The sequence below is a fragment of the Benincasa hispida genome, chromosome 2 (assembly GCF_009727055.1).
Source record: "Benincasa hispida cultivar B227 chromosome 2, ASM972705v1, whole genome shotgun sequence".
Classification (NCBI taxonomy): domain Eukaryota; kingdom Viridiplantae; phylum Streptophyta; class Magnoliopsida; order Cucurbitales; family Cucurbitaceae; genus Benincasa; species Benincasa hispida.
This window is the reverse complement of record NC_052350.1, coordinates 50,624,067-50,648,633: the sequence shown is the minus strand read 5'-3', so window position 1 is coordinate 50,648,633 and position 24,567 is coordinate 50,624,067. Positions and strand designations below refer to the sequence as shown.

Here is a 24,567-nt window from a genome sequence, read left to right as displayed (position 1 = left end):
TTAATTGAAAATTTTTTGTCCAGGAGAGAGCAATTTTTTAGGGTCAAACAGGGCCTTCCTTTGCCGGAAAACACTCCATTTCCGGCCAAAATGATTAATCCAATCTTTTTGAGTTTCAAAATGGGGAAGATATTGTTTCACTCCAATTCCAGCTTCTTCACAGAACTTTAAAATGTCTCTATTATGAGCATCAAACGTTTCCCAATCTTTGAATCCACTCGAAAATAGGATCGCCGCTGCGTAGAACACGTCCTCGTCGGGTATCACGGCAGAGGTTCGATCGTCCCACCTGCAAAAGTTATCCGTTCGAAAATGTTATAAGAAACTATGATATTACTACTTCGTAAGCTTCTCTGCGTTTCGTTACGAATATAAATATTGATTTTTAGGTTTAACGTGGTACTAACAAGGAATTGTTATCCCATCTTATTAGACTAAATATATCATAATTATTGGATAATATGGGGTATCGTCCTAAATAAATTGGTGATAAACAGAAGTAACTATCTGATAAAGATTGTGAGGTCCCTTAATTTTTTTTAAGGTGAGATCTTGATTAACATCTAGACTTAAGATAAGGCTTTTTTGAGATCACTATTCTTAATTTTCTTTTTAGATTGGATGCCTGTTTGGGTTTCGTAGGTTCTAATATCATATTATATAATATTTGATTCTCTCGCAAACCATGGAGTAGAAGAGGTCATGTATATTATAAAGATTGTGAAGTCAAAGTAAGAACCTACTTGCTTTTAAACATGGGGTAGAAGAGGAAAACGCCAGAAGTGAGATTACGCTTTTGAATAATGCCTCTAAAAACACCCGAATCAAAATCGGCAATTCTCGACTTCGGAACGAAAAGATTCATCCATGGATGAGGAACATCCCACAACCCTAAAGCTGTTAAAGCTACCTCGTCGGTATGAACTCGGTCTAGAAATTCTTCATAAGAAGCGTCTTTAATAAACTTCATCCCCGCTTCAAAGCTCAACCCTCTCAACAATTTCTCGACTTCCTGTGTGTCATGAAAAGAAAAAAACGATGTATATTTACCATTTGAGTCATAGCGATCTCTTTGAATAATTTATCGTAATTAAACAAAACCAACCTGGTCAATGGAAGAAGAAGATTGTTGATCATAATATTTGACAATTTCAAGGACGTAAACGATGCCGTATTGGGAGACAAGGGAGGATATTTTGGGCTGGTCGGCGAGAGGGTAGAATGAGGAATTATCAGGTGTGTTAAATTGTAGCATAAGCAAACCTTCGACGTAATCTGGACCGTTGGATTTCGATGTCAAGAATTCTTGATCACTTGTAAATGAAGAGAAGTTGGTGTAGAGCATCCTAACCCATTTAACCTTATTTTTTTAAAAAAATTAAAAAAAAAAATCCATGTCAGCAAATACAATCTTATTAAACCTTAATCCACCAGAAAATCTTGTCCCAAAAAAATAATTTAAAAAATTCATTCATTCAAAAAGTCAAAGAAACCGTTGTATACGTAAGGTCGTTAAAAATATTATATTATTATTATTATTTTGAAGTCAATATATATATATATATATATGTATTTGAAAAAATAAAATTAGAGGAAGTTTTTAAAGTCCTAATAAAAATTTGATTTTATAACGTCATTTAAATTGAATAATTTATACCAAATTTTTTAGAGTTGAACCGGCTAAGGCCTGTTTAATGAATTACTTTGTGTTTTATTATTGTAATCTAATCTATCAAATAATAGTTTTTTTTTTGTTCTTTTTTTTCTTGTTTGACTGAATTAAATCAAAGAGAGCAAGAGAGCAAGAGAGAGACCCTTGTGGGAGTTGGAGCAAGAGCGATTCTAGCTCGGGTTATTATGCCGAACTGACCCAAACCGCCAAGGACGGAGTAAAAGAGTTCGGGATTGTTGGTGGGGGAGCAAGTTAACAATTCTCCTTTTCCTGTCATTCAAATAAAAAATATATATATATATATATATATATTAATTATAACTAATAGATGACGATCTATCTGATGACTATTTAATAATACATGTTCATAACATGTTTTTATTTAATATTTTTATCAAATAATTGTTTCCATTCTACCAAATTATTAAGGATGTAATTAAAATAAATAAATGACATGTGGCAGTTATGCACAAGGCTAAATTTGATTGGGGGTCGGGATTTGGAGAAAAAAAGGTTAACAACTTATGAAGATTGATTTTTACATACTAAGAAAAATTAGATGCATCTCGAACTACACTCATCATGTGCGACATATTCAAATATTCGATCATAAATTGACACATGATAAATTAAAAAAATACATTTTTATATTTATACTTTAGTTGAAATGGATATATGGAGAGACTAATACAGTCTACGTTGCACCCAAGTCTTCCTCTTATTGAAATTACCGTCAAAAGATAATACCATAGTCCATATACGATATCTCCAAAGGGTGTTACACATTTTAATTATTCATGTATAATTCATTCTTTGTCTTTTTTCATACAATAATCCCAAAACCACGATGACCAAAAAGACAAGAATTTTTATTTCACTCAAAATATAAAAGACAATTCCAACTTATTTTATGAACATGATGAGTTTTTGCTTTTTGGTTCTTTTTTTTCTCTCTCTATAAGGTAGTTTGTACAAATCATTAATTACTTTTTCATACGTGGAAGTTATTGGAATATATATATATAATGAGGTAATTAAAAAAAAAAATGGTTCAAAATGAAAATTTCAAGAAGACAGTTAAGTAATATTATCATTTTAAAGATGATGATTTGATTGTCATGTGAATGATGTTGAACCACTAAAATTTCTTATAAAAATGTAAAAGAGTTGAGAGAAAGATGACCAGTTACGACGTCGAGTTCGTGAACATTGCTAATTTGAGGACCAAACCGAAACGTCTGACCGCTAATTCCAGCATTAGACAATGTCCCACCGACGGTGATATGCAAATAATCCGTCCATGATACGGGACTAAACCCTTTCTGCATTGTTGCATGTAATACATCGATCCAAAGTTGCTCAGCACCGACGTCAGCATATGGACCCAACTGTGACGTTGTCGACACCACAATTCGACTTGTCTTTTGTCGGAAAACACCAAGCGACGTCATGTTTACGACGACTCCGTTCTCCACCAAGGCTTGCCCTCGGACACAATGACCTTGACCCCGGGCAGCAATATCCCACGGTACGGGGCTCGCATACATGAACCGGATCAGCCCGGCGATGTCGTGACCGGTAACCGGAAAGAAAACGCCATAAGGGTTCTCTTGAACAATCCGGCCATAATCTGTGGAAGCTAAGCTAATGGTTTGAGGGTCATTTCTAAGCTTCTCTAAGATTGCTTTTGGAAGAGCTAAACTCAAAGCCACTGCAAAAAACGGTGCGTTTTGAAGGAAAAGAGAACAAGTGAAAATTATGAGAAGAAAAAGATTAGGAGTTTCCATTTTTCTTTTTCTTTTTTTTTTTTTAATTGAAGTGGAGAATAAGAGATGAAGAAAGAAGAATATAAAACAATGCATATTTATAGAGAGAGAAAAAAAACAATTAAACCTAAAATTAAAAAAACATATATGTATGATTGTGTGTGGAGAATGAATGTATTGGCAACGTAGAATTGACTTCTAAATATAATGGGTAACTTATTAAATTAAATATTATATTATAAAGTTTTAAAATGGTATGTGATTATTCAGTAATTGCTGTGTCAATACATTTTTTTTAACATTTAAAAATGGTATGTATGACATAAAAAGTAATATTAAAGTTCTCTTTAGAAAATTGTTTATTTTCATTTTTTTTTCTGGTGGAAGTTAATGCGTTAATTTTGGTAATCAAAATTATTAGAAATGTGATTTCAAACGTGTTAGTGACTAAGCCTAACGGTTTAATAAATTAAAATTTTGAAGCATGATTTCAAATGTCATATAGTTCTTTATTCGATATTGATTCTTGGGGAAAAAAATATTATTTATTGGATAAATAAAAAAAAAAAATAAACTCTAGATAATATCTTTAATAGCTTACAAATCTTGTTAATAAAATTTATATATGACCAATTTAGAAAATACATTACTTGTGGAAAATTATATTTACTATTTTTTGTTTCTTTTGGAGGTCTTGAGATTCAACAAGTTATATATATTTTGGACATATTAATTTGGATGATTTTTTCAAAGATTTGTTTTGATTTTGGGGAAGCTTTTTTCTTTTTTAACCTTTTATTTTTATTTTTAGTTTTTTTCTCCACTAAAAGATGTCATTGATTTTGGTGTAGTCATCCAATTGAATATGATTTTGTCTAGTTTACACTAAGTTTGAACATATAATTAAATTTTTTAGTGTTCCAATTGAATTGTCAACTCTATCTATCTCTCTCTCTCTCTCTCTACAAAGTTGCATGCATAATTTTATCTTGCCCTATTAATAATAAATAAATTATATATAACAAAAATCACACAAGTAATAATAACCCTTTGTCAAATTTGGTTCACTTATGGACTAAAAATAATGAATTAGCTAGCTGTCACCCTTAATCTAGGCTTGAATTTCTCTTACAATTTATTGTTTTCAAAGAAGTGACATCTTTAGGTTTTGGGTCTAATGTTATTAATTCATTTCAATTTAGTTTCTATGTTTCAAAATGCTACAATTTGAGTTTTATCTCAATTTGGTTTCTAAATTTCAAAATTTACTCTTTTAACTTTTGATTTTCACTAAATATTCACATGTCTATTAATTAGTTTTAAAAAAATAAAAATAGTTAATTAAGCTTCATTATTTTTCATCACAATTAAAATTAAATTTAATCCTTCGATTATAATTTTTTTAAGTTGGTTGATATAGATTAATGTAAATATCTAAAAGTCAATATTTAATGAAATTTGAGATTAAAAGTATAAATTTTAAAATTTATATACCAAATTACAACAAAATTCAAATTTCAAGGATAAAATGGTTCTAACCATAGTAAAATATTGATCTAACGGTCTAATTATACCTTCTTTTAGTGTTTACCTAACAACACACGATTTTTTTTTTCTAAAAATAGCTATTTCTTATAAGATTTTGTTATGAAATCATCTCCTTGATTTAAGCAACTAATAAATAATCAATAGAAGATAAACTCTTATCAACGTTTAATTAAAAATCATTTTATTTATTTGGGATACTCGAATTATTTTACAACCTTCCACCTTTGCTTTTGATGTTGGAAATCACTTAAACTTAGTCAACCATGAGCATAATTAGATTTTGAGTTTGAAGGGATTTAAAATTGTTCGAAGTATCTCGAGATCATAGAGCCTAAGCTAGTGCTCTCAAATTAGACTACAAGATTAGATAGCTACCTTTTTTTCTTTATATATTATTTTGGCTACTTTATTTTTTTCATTTATCCTATTAAAGGTGGAAATGGCTCGGTTCGGTTCGATTTAGTGGTCAAATCGAATCGAATCGAATTTTTTTAAATGTGAAACCAAATCGAACCGATTTATTGGTTCAAACCGAACCGCATATATATGCGGTTCGGTTCGGTTTCAGATTCGATTTTAGCATTTTTAAAAAAATCCATGTTATATTCTTTTTTAATTAAAAAGCGGTTCAGTTCGGTTTGGTTTTAAATTCGATTTTACTCTTTTTTTAATATATATATATAGTTAAAAACAGTTCGTTCGGGTTTCAAATTCGGTTTTCAAAAGTGAAATCGAACTGAACTGAATTAATTCGGTTTCAAAATTTCTTCAAACCGGATCGAACCAAATTTTTCGATTTCATTGAGTTTTCAGTTCGGTTCGGTTTTTGCAGTTTGAATGACCACCCCTATATCCTATACAAGATTCAAAATATCGAGGTCCCAATATTATAGAAATACTAATAACGATGGAAATTTACTTTAATTGATAAAAATTATTATAATTAATTAATAAAACTTAGATTGTGACTTAATTATACTATAATTGACTTTTTTTAATTAGAATTTCTATAAGGTAAGAAATATTTAAATGTCTTTTGTAAATGTTTGTGTAAATGTTGGAATTTTTTTATGGTTTTTTCAAATTGAATTTCTTTATAAATGAAGATTTTGGTTGAAAATAAAGCTTAAAAAATAAGAAAAGTTACAAATTAAATAATAATAATAATAATAACACATAAAAAAGGTTAACCTTTTGTCAGAATTTCTTGAAATGTTCTTGAAATCTCAAAATTTCGTCGAAATGAGAGAATTGAAATATTCTCGAACTTTCAAAATATTAAGATCGAAATAGAGAGAAAAACGAAATTTTCCTCCGATCAAAATTTTGAGATTTCAATGGAAATTTTAAACTATGATTCTATATCAATATATTTACCTTTTATGCTCTTTACAAATTGGTATCTTCTAAAAGTTTATAAATTTACAAAATATCAAGATTGTTTGAATGGATATAAGAAAATTCAACTCCTAGAAAAAAATTTCGACAGTACATACGATAGTATATGTCATATTGCTTGATAAAGTGCGGCTGAGGTTAGAGTAGAATTTTGACATCATGACTCATTTTTATAAATACACATTAATAAATAAATGGTTGTAATCTCGAGCAAGAGCTTATTCGGATTGGAAGAAAAAATGTTTTTCAAAAGTCCTTTTTATTAAAACTCTTTTGATATTAAAAAAAAAAAAAAAAAAAAAAGTTAAAAATTGAAAAATTATTTTAAATGGTAAAATTGTTGAAAATATTTACAAAATATAGCATTGAAGAAGTCTATCAATGTCTATGTCTATTATTGATAGTTCTAAAATTTTACTATATTTTATAAATATTTTGATTCAATTTTCTATATTTGAAAACAGTCTTTAAAAATACATTTTTTAAAAGTATTTCAAAAACTATTTTAAATAGTTGCAATAAAAAAATGACTTATTTTCCAATTAAACATTGCAAAAGTTAAACCAAACACACCCTAAAACTTAGATAGCTAAGACATATATCGACTAAGATGTTAACCTTCGAATCCCCCACCCTATGTTATCAACTCTTTTTTTTTAATTGAATTAAAAATAGTTAAAGATAGTTCTTCCAATTGAAAAAATATATAAGATTGTTGTCAAACCGATGCTAATTAGTTGGCAGTTTTTACTATGTAAGGTCTTTTAATTATTTAAACAACACAACCAAAGCTGTTTCTAAGGTCAAATTAAAATTGTTTAGAAGTCTTTTCTAAAAAAATAATAATAAATAAACATGTCTCGATCAAGCATATAGAATTATAATCCGATTAGAAAATGTAATGGTAAGTCCCCCAACCCCAATATTCACAAATTCAAAAGGATAAAATATATATATATATACACTAAAAATTCAACACAACAGTAAAATCTTTCCTTCATGATTTTACTGTAGGATTTCGAGATCTCATGAGAATGACATTTAATTTTTGAAAATGAAAAGTCATATGATGTCAATTTGAGACCTGAAAAGTTCTTTTTCTTTTTTAATTTTTTTGGGAGTTCAAATGATACTAATATTTAATTTCTTATTACATTAACTATCCCGGTTCATCTAAAACAAGATTTTGATGATCCAATCAGATCATATTATTCAAAATAAATAAATGAAAAAGAAGTCACCGTCCAACCAGATTATGTAATTCAAATCCAATCTCAGATGACGGTAACAAAATATTTAGAGACGACGGCACAGCATTGAAATGAATACAAAAGATAACAGATAATGTGATAAAATTATAAGGAAAAGAAGCACCAATTATGCTTTTAACTCAAATCATCCAAAAAATGTAATGATTAAAAGACTAAATATACCAAAATAGTCCCTAAAAGATTAGATCATTCTCAATTTAAAAAAAAAAAAAAAAAAAAAAAAAGAAGTAGAATTCACTCATACAAGGCAAAACGTTTCAAACTTGCTATTCCGAGTAGAAATTCTTTCGATAATAGGTAGATAGTGTGACAATGTTCTGATTTCAATTCCCCTTAGTCACACAAGTTCTAATTTTTGTCTAACATTCTATTGAAATTCTACTCCAAGGATAGTTTTGAAATCTTTATCAAAGGTCGATTAAAGATATCTATTAAACAATTGCAAAGTTCAAGGCTGTTTATTGTAATTTAGCCAACAAAAGCGTGCATGCCATTGAATTATTATTTTATTAACATATTTAAGACACATAGCATGCCAATAGAAACAAATAGATTCTATTGACACGCAAATAAAAGCTCACTATCAAGCAACATAAAAATAGGATATCCTCAAGTCCAAATATGTTAATTATTTTAGGTTAAAAAACACGTTTGATCCCTAAACTTTCATAAAATAACAATTTAATCCTTAAACTTTGTTTTGTAACAATATAGTCCCTATACTTTTAATTTTGTAACAATTTCATATTAAACTTTAGTGTGTAATAATGTAATTCTTGTACTTTCAAATTTGTAACTATTTAATCCCCAACGTAAAAAGAATTCATCAAAATTAGATGTCAATTTTTATTATTTTATGATATAGACTCTGTATTTTATAAAAATATCAAATATCCAATTAAATTGTTACAAATTTTAAAGTACAAAGATTAAATTGTTACATACTAAAGTTCAAAAACTAAATTATTACAAAATTAAAAGTACATAGACTAAATCGTTATAAACCAAAGTTCAAAGACTAAATTGTTACTTCTATGAAAATTTAGAGACTAAAAGTGATTTTTAACCAACAATAATTTAATCCCTAAATCAACTGATATATTACCAAACCCCACCTACTTGAGAAGCTACCTAAAGAAAGGATTAAGGATGATTTAGGATATTTAATTTAGAGGCCCATTAGTTTAATGAGACCTTATCCAGTTTCTTAAGGTCCAAACAAAACACAAACTACGCTAATTCAAATCACTTTCGGTAGGGGAAGTAGCAAAAGGTAAAGGTATAGCAAGCAAAGGGAAGAGAAAAGAAGGGCACTTAAAAGTCACACACAATAAAAATAATTTAAGTATAATAATAATAATAAATAACCTGACTTGTGGTTGTAGTTGAAGTTGTGCCAATGCAGTGCCAACTCTGTAGCTTCTAGTACCAACCACAAGCAGGCCGACCATCCATCAGCGCACCGTCCGCCTGCCTAAATAACACAAATCCACACGCACGCACGCAAAAGTGCTCAGACAAGTCAGCTTTCTAGATTCTATTCTAATTCTATTCTCTTTTTTCCTTTTTCTTTTTTCTTTTCTTTTATCCTATTCGACAACAAAGTTGCCCACAGAAAAAGCAGTTTCGGTAACAAGATAAGACAACATCCGCAGACATGCACTTTCATATCAAATCATGGCATTACAAAAAATGACCCTCGCCCTGGTATTGACTTTCTCAACATCCCTACCTTAAAAGAAGGGTTTTGACCACGAAATGTGTCTTAATCAGATGAGGTTTAAAGTAGTTGTTTAGCAGCATCATCTCCATAGTGCTGCTCCATCCATCTATATATGCTAAAAGGCTAAGCAAAGCAACTTATTGAACATCAACATATTAGGTTCTTATGCACACGATATATTGCCACAATTAGCGAATCAGTTTCTAACTTCAAGTTCAACCATAATTTGTTTTGTTGAATTTCTATTGTTACACTCCCCTTTACCCACAAAGCAAAATATCATCATACATGCTGTCAAGTTCTACTGTTCCTGAAAACAATGCTTTGACAAATTCCCATATGCAAAAGAGACGATAACAGTTTGCACTGAGAAAAAGTGGGGAGGAAATATGGAGAGACACGTGTCTGAAGTTATTTCTGTAAAGTGTAGGAAAAAAATACAATATCGAGATATAGCCCTCTATACAAAACACCCATAAGTTAGAACAGAGTTTGACTGAGTTTTTTTTTTTTTTCTTCTTTTTCTTTTCTTGATAAAAAAAGGCCAAAATCAATAAAGCTCATCTCCTGAGAAAAGGCTACAAGGATTGAAGAAAAGGCTACAAGGATTGAAGAAAGCGGGACAAAAAGTCTCGTGATCCAATACATAGGTTTTTGGAACTTTAACAAAAAAAGCTGTAATGGCCACTTACTTGTGGAATCTTAAAAGGACTCGCACAAGTAGGGAGAAAAGGATGCACATAAGTCCACATATTATTTGTTTGCCATGATTTCGTTGTCAAGCAGCAGGAACCTTTTTCCCATCTTCGATGAAGAAAATTGCAGTTTCTGGGACCTGTTACAACAATGGATTAAGAGAGGCAGATATAATACTCAAAAAGGCTCTCTATCCCGGAGGAGATTGCCCCCTAAAATTTTCCAAATAAATGCTATGTCCACATAATTATGCTTAGAAATAAATGAAGAGGGGAGGAGGGGAATTTAAAAGAGGAACAATAAACAGAACAATTGGCAAGGAAATGAAGAATGCAATCAAATATTAGAAAACATCAAGCACGTTCACAGCTTTTTCAAAAAGCAGTGTCATCTGACATCAAACATATGAAAGCAGATATAAAGGGCGTCATTTTTTACATTAGAACATAAAAGATAAATAGTTGCTTTTATTTTCACTTTGCTTGGTACGTTATTGCAAAACGCGTAAAATACTAGGTTCAGACAGTGAAGTTCAAGTTGAAGGTGGCGTCCAAAAAGAAGACATCTATAGCGGAGCTATATGTATCACTAGTGAAATGGCTAGTTCATCTCTGACCTACTTGATATATTCTAATTTTCTCTGAACAATTAGTTGTTTCTAAATTCTAATTTAGTTTTTTGCTAAATAGTCTAAACTCCATGGTGAAGTGACACAATCCATCATGACAATGCCAGACCCGAAAGAAATGGAAAAGACCATAAAAGGTAAATGATAGTTGTAAGACTGGGGGAAAAAGGCAAAATGGAAAATAACCAAGTTGAAACCTACTTTATGGTGAAAAGACCAACATTAGAGTTCAATCTATATAATCTACCACTAGACCCAATCATAAGTGTGTGTACAATTGAATAGTCCTCTTACCCTGAGTTTTAGCACTAAAAGAAGGTCTACATAGCACCATCCCTGTTAAAGAGGGAAAAATGAGCAACTCAAATCCAACAAGTTCTTAGAACAAAAAGGATGGGCCTTCCAGGGAACCAATATGGTGTACTAATACTAGTGCTACAGAAGTATAGAGAAGCCCAAGATGAGTTAGCTGATATACCTCCAATTTCAAGAAGGAAGGAAGACAACAACATCAATCGTGAAGTTCAACGATGATAGGGGAGTTATACCAGAAAGTTTGATGTCATGTTGGATCTAGACAGTTATTAGAAGTAATATGTTTGTATGTGGTATCTGGATTAGTATTTAAGTAGTTCTTTTTTTTTTCTTTGTTTGGGAAGAAATAATTTCATTGATTGATAAAATAGAGTAGAACTCCAAACACCTATGAGTGGATAATAACAAAGCTCTCAGAGATTAAATAAGACATGCTAGAATGAACAAAAGAGTGTTTTGTTTTACACCAAAAGAAAATGGTAGATAAAACTGTCTATAAAACAATCAAAAGAGGAATCTTTAAGTAGAGTAGTTACTTATGTGAAATCCATCTTTTTTGCTTCATTTTGTGTGAGAGAGTCCAACCCTCTCAACTGTTTAGTTCTACGGAACTTTCTCATGAATGTTTGTAAATAATCTCTGAAGTTTCGATCCAGTTGTATATCATTAGCCCATCAAGAAAAGAGCTTTAGTAAGTTCGGGCAATAAATGTGATCATAGAAATGCAATACACAAGTCTAAAAATCTAATAAGTCCCCAGTTTGTTATAACATTTGAGAATTAGTAGGAGAACAAAGGAATGGGAAAAGAGAATAGAGGAGCACAAGACATCTGAAATTAGGTTTTCGTTCTTTATAGGCAAAAGACCAACTTTCATTGAGAAAAAATGAAGGAATCCACGGCCGTTAAAAAAAATCCCTATAAAAGAGAGCACTCTAAAGAAAGGGTCAACAATCAAGCAAAATAAGACCTATGAAGCACGGAAACTCCATTTTAGGGGGAGTGTCCATGCCAAACTCCAGGCACGTCTGACATGCAAATTTCTGTGTCCTATTTTTATTTATTTATTTCTAGTTTCACACACATGGGACACGCTTGGGAAATGTTAAACAAAGATTAAAACATATAAAGAAACAAAAGGAAAGCCCATTTTTTAACCAAAGATAAAAAACTGAAGTAAGAAACATAAACGTTTCTACAATAGTTATTACTTGACATTTCATAGCTTTCCTAATCGAGTACATTTAGTATTTTATGTTAAATTTATATATATTCTAAAAAAATAATACTAATAAAGAGTGTATCCCAATGTGTTCGTGTCCTAGTTTTTTTTTTAAATAAGTGTATCGTCATATCGTGCCGTATCCATGCTTATGCTTTTTAGAATAAGACCAATATTACAAAAGGAACACGTCACCCATGCCCAAAGAGAGACAATTTCACAAGGGACCTGTGAAATCAACTGATTGACTCAAAAGCTTAAGCTTACGGGTGAAGGTAAATTTAATATTATATTAACACTCTAACACTCTCCTTCACTTGTGATCTTGAAATTTGTTCAAGTGGAAATCAATATTAATCAGGGAGGAAATGCATTACAGGGGTTTAAACATACAACCTCTTGCTCTAATACTATGTTAAATCGTTGATTGACCCAAAAATTTAAGCTTATAGGTGAAGGTAAATTTAATATTTCATCAACACTCTAACAGGAATAAACACCAAAAGACTCTCTCTCAATCCCTCCCTCTAAAAGCTCGCTCTATTATTTCTTTCCTCCTAAATACCTCACAACAAAGTGCACATGAGGACATCTAAAATTCGTCAAAAGTAACATAGCACATGACTCCTGGATTTCTTGTATCATTTTTCTCAAAACAACTAACTCCTGGATTTCTTGTATCATTTTTCTCAAAACAACTAGCCACGTGTTTGGGAATGATTGTCACGTTCAAACTCACTTTCAAACATGTTTATAATCCTTCAAAATCAATTAGTATTGCAAAAATCACATTTAAAAGTGTAAAACCAAACATTAAATTAGTTTCGAATAATTAAAGGCATGTTTCAAGTTGATTTTAAACATGACAAAAGTGATTTTAATCCTTTTCACATGTCCTATGTACTCAGAAGTTTAGAGAGAATGATAATTCTTATTCCTTTAATCAGGCTGAAGATACATATATAACCCTAATCTAGAAGATATGAAATTACAATAAATGACACGTAATTATATTTACAATACAAAAAAAAAAAATCAATAAATACATATCATAACACTCCCCCCCTCAAGCTGGAGCAAATATGTCAATCATGCCCAGCTTGTTGTACAGATAACTTATTCTTGTTTCGTTTACTATAGTAAGTAGATCTCCCAACTGAACACTAGTCTTCACATATCCTGTAGATATCAAGCCTTCTTGTATTTTCTTGCGAATAAAATGACAGTCCACTTCAATATGTTTAGTTCATTCATGAAACACAAGATTGGATGCAATATGGAGAGCTGCTTGATTATCACACCATAATTTAGCTGGCATAGTAACACTAAAGCCCATCTCAGATAAAAGGTGATGTATCCACACTATTTCACACACAGATTGTGTCATCGCTCTATATTCTGACTCGACACTCAAACGAGAAACTACATTCTGATTCTTACTTTTCCATGACACCAAGTTCCCTCCTACAAAAACACAATATCCAGAAGTTGATCTCCTATCTTCTCGAGATCCAGCCCAATCAGCATCTGAAAAACATTCAACTGTATGACCATAATCTTTATATAAGATCCCACGTCCAGGTGCAACTTTCAGATACCATAGGATTTGTTCACCTGCAGCCCTATAATCCATAGTAGGGGAAGACATAAATTGGCTAACAATACTCACAGAATAAGCAATGTCAGGTCGTATCGTTGTTAAATACTTCAACTTCCCAACTAATCTCCTATATCTCTCCGAATCTTTAAACACTTCTCCTTCCTTTGTAAGTTGCAAATTTGGTATCATCGGAGTACTACATGGTTTGACTCCCAGTTTACCTATCTCAGACAATAAATCAAGTTCGTATTTCTGTTAGGATAGGTAAATATCCTTCCTGCTTCCCATCACTTCGATACCCAAGAAATACTTTAATGATCCAAAATATTTGATATGAAATTGACCCTAGAAAAATGTCTTGAGGGAGGATATACCTGATACATCATTTTCAGTGATAACGATATCATCAACATATACAAAAGCAAAGTAATACCATTGTCAGATTATCGATAGAATACAGAATGATCAGATGTACTCTTCTTCATACCGAAACATTCGAGTGCTTGACTAAACTTACCAAACCATGCATAAGGACTTTGTTTTAGTCCATACAAGGATTTTCGAAACCGACATACCTTATTAGTCTCCCCTTGAGCAACAAACCCAAGTGGTTGCTCCATATAGACTTCCTCTTGAAGATCACCATGTAGAAAAGCATTCTTAATGTCAAATTGATCAAAGGCCAATTGTAAATGGCAGCCATCGAGATAAACAGTCGAATGGAAGTTAATTTAGCAACAGAAGAAAATGTGTCAGAATGATCGGTCCCATAAATCAAAGCATGACCTTTGGCAACCAAACGAGCTTTCAACCGAGCCACTGTCCCATCAGGATTAACCTTGATAGCAAACACTCATTTACACCCAATAGCCTTCTTTCCATCCGGACGTGAAACTAGATCCCAAGTACCATTATCATTCAAAGCAGTCATCTCCTCAATCATTGCACTATGCCAACCAGGATGAGATAAAGCTTTATTGACAGATTTAAGGATAAAGGTGGAATCAAGCGATGTAATAAAAGAATAAGTAAGAGATGACAACTAGTTATACGAAACAAACGAAGAAATAGGATAAGTACAAGTGCGTTTACCTTTCCAAAGGGCAATGGGAAGATCATCACTCAGTCCCATATCAGATGTTGAAGAAGTCAGTGGTGGAGGACATGGATCTGAATGTGGCTGTGGAGGACGCCTGGAGTAAACTCGAATAACTAGGGGATCAGAAGATACAGAGGAAGATGAAGGAGAGGATGAGGGAGAAGATGTAATCTCGTAGATAAAAGGATCGTCATCCTCCCTCGGACACGAACTCAACAGTAATGGACTAAAGGGTATATCTTCGAAGAATGTAACATCCGGGACAATAACAACGATAACCCTTTTGAACACGTGAATAGCCTAAAAAAATTCATTTCAAAGATTTTGGATCTAATTTAGTACGAATTGGACAAATATCCCGAACAAAACAAATACAACCAAAGATCTTAGGAGCAACGGGGAACAAAGATCTTGTAGGAAAAAAAATACAAGAAGGAATCTCTCCATTTAGGACGGAGGAAGGCATTCTATTAATCAAAAAGCAAGCAGTAGACATAGCATCAGCCCGAAAATTCTTTGCAACGTGCATTTAAAAGGATAAGGCATGGGGCTGTTTCAAGGAAGTGTCTATTCTTTCTTTCAGCAACCTCATTTTGAGATGGAGTGTGTGCACAAGAAGATTGAAAAATAATACCATGACCACTCAGGTAAGATCCAAGTACGCGAGAGAAATATTCACCAACATTGTCAATTCGCAAAGTTTTGATAGAGACATTAAATTGATTTTGAATCTCAATATGAAAAGCACAAAAATGAGACAATAACTCAGAACGATTTTTCATTAAATATAACCAAGTTACACGAGAATAATCATCAACAAAGGTATCAAAGTAACGAAAATCTGTTTGAGACACGACAAGACAAGGACCCCAAATTTCAGAATGAACTAACTCAAAAGGAGCACTAGCTCGTTTATGAGCCCTAGGACTAGAACTAAGACGATAAAATTTTGAAAACTGACACGAATCACAATTCAAAGACGATAAGGAACGAAATTCTGGATAAAGTTTCTTCCGCACAAACAATGATGGATGACCCAAACGACAATGAACATCAAACGGGGATATAACTCCAGGACAAGCCACAACTCTTGGTATCTGATTGTTGAAGATGTAAAGACCCCCTGACTTATGTCCTCTACTAATAATCTTCTTCGTCATACGATCTTGAAACAAGTAATAACAGGGAAAAAACGAGACAAAGCAATTAAGGTCACGAGCTAGGAAGCACAGATACTTCTGATTGCGCAGAGGATCGATATCAGATACGAATACGATACGGATACGTCCAAATACATGGTAGATACGTGTCTGATATGTGATTTGAAATATCTTATTTTTTTATTTTTATTTTTATTTTTCATATACGCGTATCTGCTTCCAGATACGTGAAGGGATATGTGGATCAATTTTTTTTTTCCAAATTTAAACCTAACCATTTAAAAAGCCCAACTCACAACCTATTTTATTTTAGTGCATGTTTAGGAGTGATTTTAAAATCATCAAAAGTCACTTTTTTCATTTTTAAAATCACTTGAAAACACACTTTTAATTATTCAAAATTAATTTAGTTTTCAATTTTACACATTTAAATGCAATTTTCATATCATTAAAATTAGTTTTCAAGAATTAAACATGTTTCATGGTGATTTTAAAAATGACAAAAGTGATTTCAACCATTTTAAAATCACTTCCAAACATAAAGTTCCACTTAAATTGAGCAATCCAAAACAAAATAAATTAAAAATTATAAAACATAAAAAATTAAAAAAAAAACCGAAACGTAATTAAATCTTCATTCTTCCCTTCTCTCTCACTATTTAAATCATGATTCACACCCCCTTCATCCTCAACTTCATTCTTCTATCTTCATCTTCTACTTCTTTTCTACTGTCTACTCTAGTCATTCAACAATCACTCGACGTTACTGGATTTTTTTTTCAAGTTTTCACTCTCTTCTTGAGTCTATTTTAATCTAACTTAAAATAAGTATTATAGCAATTAATTAGACACACACACACATATATATAATGTATCTTCAACGTATCCGTATCTTAGCTTTTTAGAAATTAACGTATCGTCATATCGTATCGTATTGTGTATCCGTATCATATATTCGTATATGTGTCTGTGCTTCTTAGGTCACGACTAAGTTGGCTAATACAAACTAAATTAAAGGACAATTGAGGCAAATGTAAGACAGAGGATAAAGAGCGTGATGGAATGAGAGAAATGGTGTCAGATCTAATAACAGGGGAGGTTGATCCATTTGCCAAGGTGACAGACGGAGATGAGACAAGAAACAAAGGTATAGAAAATATGTTAGAATTACCTGTCATATGGGCAGTGGCCCCAGAGTCTACAACCCATTTGGTAGATGATGTAATAGACATTTCGTATTACCTGTCTCATCAATGGTGGCAATAGGATTAGATGAAGAAGATGCCTACAATGATTTCTGGAAAACTTGAAATTTAGCAAAGTTGTCAGCAAAGATGGTAACAGATTTTTCAGCCACATCACTGGTGGAAGGAAGCCATCTGAGCATACTGAGATCGTTGAGTCTTATACAACAATTTCCGACAATCACGTTTCAAATGTCCTAGCTTACGACAATAGTGACATACGATTTCCAGAGAATCTGATCTTCGATTATCATAACTAGGTTTCTAAAAATTGTTAGCCGTCTTTGAAGTGCCACGGAAGGTATTATTATTCTTACTCATAAGGGCACTGTTCGATTGAGAAACATGTGAACTGGACTGAGAACTCTCAATACGAAGAACACGACTGAAAGCTTCCTCTAATGATGGAATTTCAGAGTAAAAAAGAATCTGTATTTTAGTCATTCCAAACTCAGGGGAAAGTCCATTCAAAAATATCATAACAGCCATCTTTTCTCGTTAAGCTTGTTGAACTTTGACATCAGGACTAAGTGGCAATAGTAGGGCAAATTCAGCAGTTGTTTTCTTAAGCCTCATAAAATAACTTGTAACAGATTCTGCTTTCTGTTCCGCTCGGAAGAATTGCATACAAACATCAAACATTCTACGAACATGTTCTTTCCTAAAGTACAGAAATTCTAAGAATTCTAAGAATTTTTTCACAGAATCACAATGATCTGCCAAACCAACAACCTCACTCTCAATAGAATTCTTAATATGAAGATAAAGTCGAGAATCATCACGAAGCCAAGCCTTTTTCTTTTCAACTTTCGATGGTTCCTCCGTCACATGATCATCCATATCTATACTAAGCAAGTAAAATTGAATCGTTCGACGCCAAACATAGTAATTCGATCTATTTAATTTGTGTTCAGTTATCTTCGATGCCAAGGGAATTACATTAGAGACGACCATATGATTCACTTCATCCATTATGAGCTAATAAGTAATTTGTAGACCTCACAAGTAGAAAGAACAAACCAAAATCGAAATCAAATGCAAACAAAAGAGCAAAACTACTCCAAGCTGAACAAGACAGCAACAAACCCTAAGCATAAAAGGGAATTTTATCCAAATAACTCACAACTAAGCAGATTTCGATGAAACCAAACGGACAGAAAGATAAAAAAACGACAAGCCAAGAAGAACCCAACTGGCCGAAAGTGGAGACAAAGCTCCATGTGCTCCCACACGCGGGCGCAGGGCGAAGAAAACAGTTGTTCCGACGGCGTGTGAGCGCCACGCGCGACTGTTTCTGGCGATGGACGATTGCAGATGTGATCGGACGATGACAGCGCTTCTCCTGGGATGGGTGGTGAGGCAAATGGCCACTCAAGACTTAATGACTCAACTCAAACCCTAACCTTGTGAGACACGTAAACCCTAACGTAGCCGTCGAACAAATATTCTAAATCCTAGATGTTTCTAATACCATGTACTCAGAAGTTTAGAGAGAATGATAATTCTTATTCCCTTAATCAAGTTGAAGATACATATATATAGATAATTAAGAAACCCTAATATAGGAGATATGAAATTACAATAAAGGACACCTAATTATATTTATAATATAAATACATATCATAACATCCTAAATATAACGTCCTTGTGCATCAATAAAACATAGATGATTTGGTTGAAGCCAATTTGGTGCCAGACTGCCAGGAGAGATGGAAATGAGTTTAATTAAGTACAAGATGACCTATAGAAGATACTAGCTACTAACAAGAGCGTAAATGTGACAGACAAAATGGAGCAATTGTTTGTGATATAGAAATTTGTCACCAACTTAAAATGGGCGTAGCACGTGAGGGGAGGGACAACACCTTCCCCTCACTTTTAGACAGGGAGCAAAGGAATCGTGCAGCATTGGATGAGAAAACCTGAATCGCAGTGCACTAAAGGAAAGATTAGAGTACCTATGTCCAAAAGGACACTCTTGATGGTTGGATTATTCAAACCCAAGCAACTCTCTGCCCCAAACCGCATGTTGGAGATTTAGAAGCTGAAGGCAGTCATAATCTTAGATTCTGGGTCTGATTTGGTTTGAATAGGCAAAACATATGACAATGACTACAAATTGACTATAACCCCAGATATTATTTTCAGCAAAGAACCAAATTTTCACTTGAGAATAAAAATAAGAAATAAGAAGAAGAAATAATAAATGGGGATCCAAAGGACCGAGCCCAACTATAGAAAGGAATTTCAATCAAGTAAGATGAAACCTTAAGAGTAATTACAAAAATGACTTCGTTAGTGACACCTAAAAAGGAACAGAGAACCTAATATTACAAGGGCCCCTCTCAATCCCTCTCAAGGTCCTATTACTCCTCTCTTCCAACAGACCCCACAACGCTGCAACATGCGACAAAAACTCCCCTTCTCCCACAAAGGAGGATGGGGAAGAAACTCTTCCATCACCCTACAACCACTGTGTAGCATACAAAAACCCAAATATCTCAAGAAAAAAATTAATAATAAGCATGGTGGCAACTCCAAACAATATGATCGAGATTTTCCTCTGCCCTCCAACGAAGAATGCAACGAAACAGACTATCAAAATAGTCATCTTTATCAAAAGTCTATCTAAAAAGTTATAACTCTTTCGTGGATGATCTGTCAAACTGAGAATGTAAACTTCTTTGGAATTTTTGCCTCCCACGGGAAAGGAGGGAAGAAAAAAAACAAAACAAAATAGAGGGAGAAGGATTCATCAAACGTCGAAAGAACAAGCTACAAACCAAAAGGCAAGGACTTAAGAATAATTAAGTCAATAGATTTAGACATGAGAGATACAACAGTCTATCTGAAACTTTGACCCTGCCGAAAAGTATAACGACAGTATATCTGAAACTTTGACCTTACTGACAATTATCACTGGCTACTCTAAGAAATGGGAGGTTACAACTTGATACTATGAGCCCTTCCCTATATTGGAGTGAATAAGGGGGAATAACTGACCAGCATGGGTAGCATCAATTTCTAATAGCAAAACCAAGATCCCAGTTTGTTTTATGGTTAGGAAGGTGTAGGTATGATGCAGCGCTATTGATTGAATTGTACCCTAGAGGCAAGTAGACAGGAATTTGAGGAATCAAACTAATGAGAAGATAGGGCTTTGACCTCGTAGGAATGTACAGGGCTCTCTGATTGCCTGTACCATTTTTATTAATACCATTATATATAATCAATAGACCTATACTATATTAGTACAGCTGGAACCTATTCAAAATTGAAGTCCTTAACTGGATGTCTCTTGTACGTACAACAATAGTTTAAAATCATTAAACTGTGGTGACAAATGAATGCTAATATCTCAGGATGGCAAATACAGTTGCATCAAAATTCAAAGCTAAACTTCAATAAAGTTGTTTCTTTTGTTTATTATCATTATCATTTTTATTATTTTTGTTAAATAATATGCCACAAAATTGATACGATTGTAGAATCACTAGATAATCGAGAAATATAATTGATTAAATAGACCTTTTACATTGTAGTTTCAGAAAAAACAAAAAACACCCAACCTTATTTTTATCACTAGAAGTTGAAAGTGTTGATGTTTTTTAAAACTAACCACATCCATTATACTTTATGAGCAGGTCATATTAGAAATAACCAAACCGAATTCAAAAGTATAAGATACAGTATGAGCAAACAATATTCACGTACAGTGATGCAATGAGTTCAGAGGCAATGGAAGGCTGGTATATGCTCTTCTCCCCGATTGCACAGGGGAGCCTAGCTCTAACTCTTGGTTATCCAAAAAGAAATAATGAATAGATAGGAAAAATAATGAATAAGTATCTTACATCAGGCCAAGTTTCGGTGATGAAATCCACAATGTCATAGGATATGTCCCCTTGAACATCAATTTGCTCTTTCTCAGTTGGCCCCTAAAACCAAGCATTAAGCAGATGATAAGAAATCGAGAGGTATCTATAGTAACCAGATATTTAAGTCATAGCACCAGAAGCTAATAACCTTAACCACAGAGGCACCGGTAGCAAACTTTTTCCCAAGTTTCTTCGAAGCATCACTTAGTTTAACTCCTAAATCCAATTAGAGACACTGTTACTGGAAATTAATGTAACAATAAAGAAATGACAAGTAGAGATAGAAAACAAAGAATTGCTCACCAAATAGGTCTAACCCTTTTACAGTTGTAATGCACTTTCTCTTATTTCGTGTAACCTTCTCAATAATAACTTCTTGCTTATCCTACATGTACATCCAACAAATTAGTTTCATCATGTTATTGTTTTATTGATTAGTGACAACAGGACTGAATTCAATAACTAAATTACTTTTTTCTTTATCTTGCCACCAGGAAGACGTTTCACTTCCTCTTGCTTAGATGCTGTAGTTTTCCACCAAAAGAGAAATGAGTGACTAAAGCTATAAGTCATAGGTTGAGACCAAACAAATATAAAATCAGTATTAAACAATGACGGAAAAGCAAAAGTCAGTTAAATATCATAAAATCAGAAGATGTCAGACATAAGACAACCAAATCAAATGTTACCTTGAGAAGAGGGGTAAGAAAGCAAAACCAATTGGCAAAAGGGAAAAAAACATTTAATGGGGTTACTTACTGCAATGTCTTTGATATGAAAGAAATTTGACCAAATAAATCAAACAATATATTTTAAGATCAATTAATTATATATATACGGGTCTTAAATGTTCAATATCCGACTATCCACAAAGTTCCAATATCAGAGACGCTAACTCTAGGCAGGTTAGATCACAAAGTTAAATCTGCTCAAACTCAAACTCAAACAATTGAATTTTTTTTTTTTTAAATATCCGTGAGTGTTCAGACCAGCTTATGCACACCTCGACTAATCTCACGAGACAACCCATCTGACCCTACAACATTTGGGTGTCAAGGAAGCTCATAGGAAATTAATTCCTAGGTTGGTGACCATCATGGATTGAATCCTTAACCTCTTAATCATTTATTGAAACTATAACTCAAACAATTGAATCGATACCAACAACTCTTTGGCAGACCAATCATACCTTACCGAAAATGATAATCATTTTGATTTCTATGTTTCAACACAACCAAATCATGGAAAAGATTATTCAATGACCCCGGGTCTCAAAAGTGCAACAATAAGTACCGCCAAACCCAATACTGCAGAGGAAATGTATCCACTATCCCTACTCATTTACAATGCTAAGCAGGCCTCTTAATGGACTAGATAGAATAAGCCTGATGAAAATTCACGAAAAAAATCAAAATCATGAAGCAAATATTAACATTGTGGTGTGTTTATTCAACTGAACCTAGCATGAAATTACAACAAAACAAAAAACTATACACATATAGATTCAAACACACATATAAACAAATTTGACAAGTTAACCTGAAGAGGCGGCTCCATCGCCAGCAGCAGATGATATACTGGTCGACTGCAGTTGATTAGAAACTTCACCAGCTTCCTTGGCATTGGCCTCTACAAACAAAGAAATGTTAATCGATAAACTCGGATATGAACTGAGACTTGCGATTAGGGTTTGGGAGTGCGTAGAACCTTTGAGGAGGTCGGGATAAAGGTCGGGAGCATTTTGGATCAACCAGGGCTTGCATTTTTCGAAATCGGGTCCAAATTCGCAATACTCCGCCGGTAAACTGCAGACCGGACAGTACAAAACGCGCACCGGTTGGGGTTTCTCCGCCATTAAAGCTCCTCAAGAACAGTCTCTCCACCCCCCTTTTTGGTGCGAAAGAGATTTTTTTTTTTTCGCTCTTTGCTTTGTTGCCTGAGAATGAGATTCGAGAGACGATGAACAGTGAAAAGGTATTGCGTTAGAATGTTGTTTTCTAAAATATTTCCACAAATATAAATAATATATGTATATATAAATAAATTAAACAAATTCGGTCCATTTTTCCCTTAAAAAACTACTTTTGGTCTATTAATTTTTGTAAAAGTAACCATTTAGCCATGTTTATAAAATCCTAATAAAATTTCACTCATGAATCAATTGTCATGAGTTCAAATCACAAACATGATTGAATTTCTTTTATCATGTGTACTTAAAATTACAAATCTGTCATATTTATACAATTACAGTAACGATATTTATAACAATATTGATAACGATAACGATAAAGGTAGTGGGTCATTCATAATTTTCAAACACAAATAGATTGAGCACACTTCTTTCCTCAGTTAAATTGCACGATTTGATTACATATTTAGAGCTTGGCCCTACAGCTCATTACGATTACAAAACATAGGTAAACAACAACAAACGCAATCAATCGAGACATACTTTGATGGATTAGGTTTCACCTGGGATAAACGTGGCCTTAGTTCATAAACTTTAATTAACAACGATTCAATGCTTGTACTTTCATAATTATGACAATTTAGTTATGAATATTAATACGTGACGATTTAGTCTATGTACTTTACAATTCGTAACAATTCAGTCCATATCTTAAAGACTATTTATATGATTTAATTAAATTTCTTACACGTGTACATTGACAAATTGCTTGAGAGTCAAATTTATGTATAAACTGTAAATATTAAGTCATTACGTAATGAAAATTAATACTTAATTTTGATAAAACTTTTCATAGACTTGTTACACATTGTAAAGTACAAGGACTAAATCGTTATTTGTTAAAGTTTGAAAACTAAATTGATACAATTTTGAAAGTGCATGGACTAAATCATTATCAACTAAAGTTCATGGACTAAATTGTTACTTTCATGAAAGTTTAAGAGTCAAATATTTCTTGTTGAACTTTTGTTCTATTATTTAATAACTATTTGTTTCCCACCATTTTCTCAAATACTTGAATTATTTGGACAAACTAAAAAATGAAGGGGAGAATAAACATCTCCTTTTTGTCTTTACAGTTTTTCATAATGCATTTTTGTCCTCCATCGCAATTACTCGGGTTGAGGTGGTTACATGTAAATTGCAAGGTGGTATATTATGTTATGTATAGGTGTGATGTAGACCTAAATATGAAAGATCATGATCTAACAGTAGAGACATGTTTGAACGGATGAGAACACATATCTTTTTTTATTACAACTATTCAAGTTTAAGTGATATATCTTTTCGTGTATGGATGTGGCGTAGACTATATATACGAAAAATCAATATCAAGTATTTTCCACGATAAAACTAGGTCAGGGTAATATATCTCATG

General features: G+C 32.7%; 2 protein-coding genes across 2 annotated transcripts; both read right to left on the bottom strand.

Moving 5' to 3' along the window:
- Nucleotides 1-10,202, bottom strand: LOC120071295 (cytokinin dehydrogenase 2-like). Its single transcript, XM_039023487.1, has 7 exons — nucleotides 10,071-10,202; nucleotides 9,024-9,129; nucleotides 2,856-3,383; nucleotides 1,815-1,942; nucleotides 1,106-1,360; nucleotides 744-1,012; nucleotides 1-289 (listed from the first exon to the last, which is right to left on the bottom strand). Exons 1-7 carry the CDS (start codon nucleotides 10,128-10,130, stop codon nucleotides 1-3), a joined length of 1,635 nt encoding a protein of 544 aa, XP_038879415.1. The 5' UTR covers nucleotides 10,131-10,202.
- Nucleotides 9,756-23,222, bottom strand: LOC120071296 (translation machinery-associated protein 22). Its single transcript, XM_039023488.1, has 7 exons — nucleotides 22,928-23,222; nucleotides 22,760-22,849; nucleotides 21,692-21,744; nucleotides 21,524-21,605; nucleotides 21,369-21,436; nucleotides 21,197-21,280; nucleotides 9,756-10,213 (listed from the first exon to the last, which is right to left on the bottom strand). The coding sequence occupies exons 1-7, from the start codon at nucleotides 23,073-23,075 to the stop codon at nucleotides 10,157-10,159; spliced, it is 582 nt and encodes a 193-aa protein (XP_038879416.1). The 5' UTR covers nucleotides 23,076-23,222; the 3' UTR covers nucleotides 9,756-10,156.
- Between the last annotated feature and the right edge of the window lie 1,345 nt (nucleotides 23,223-24,567).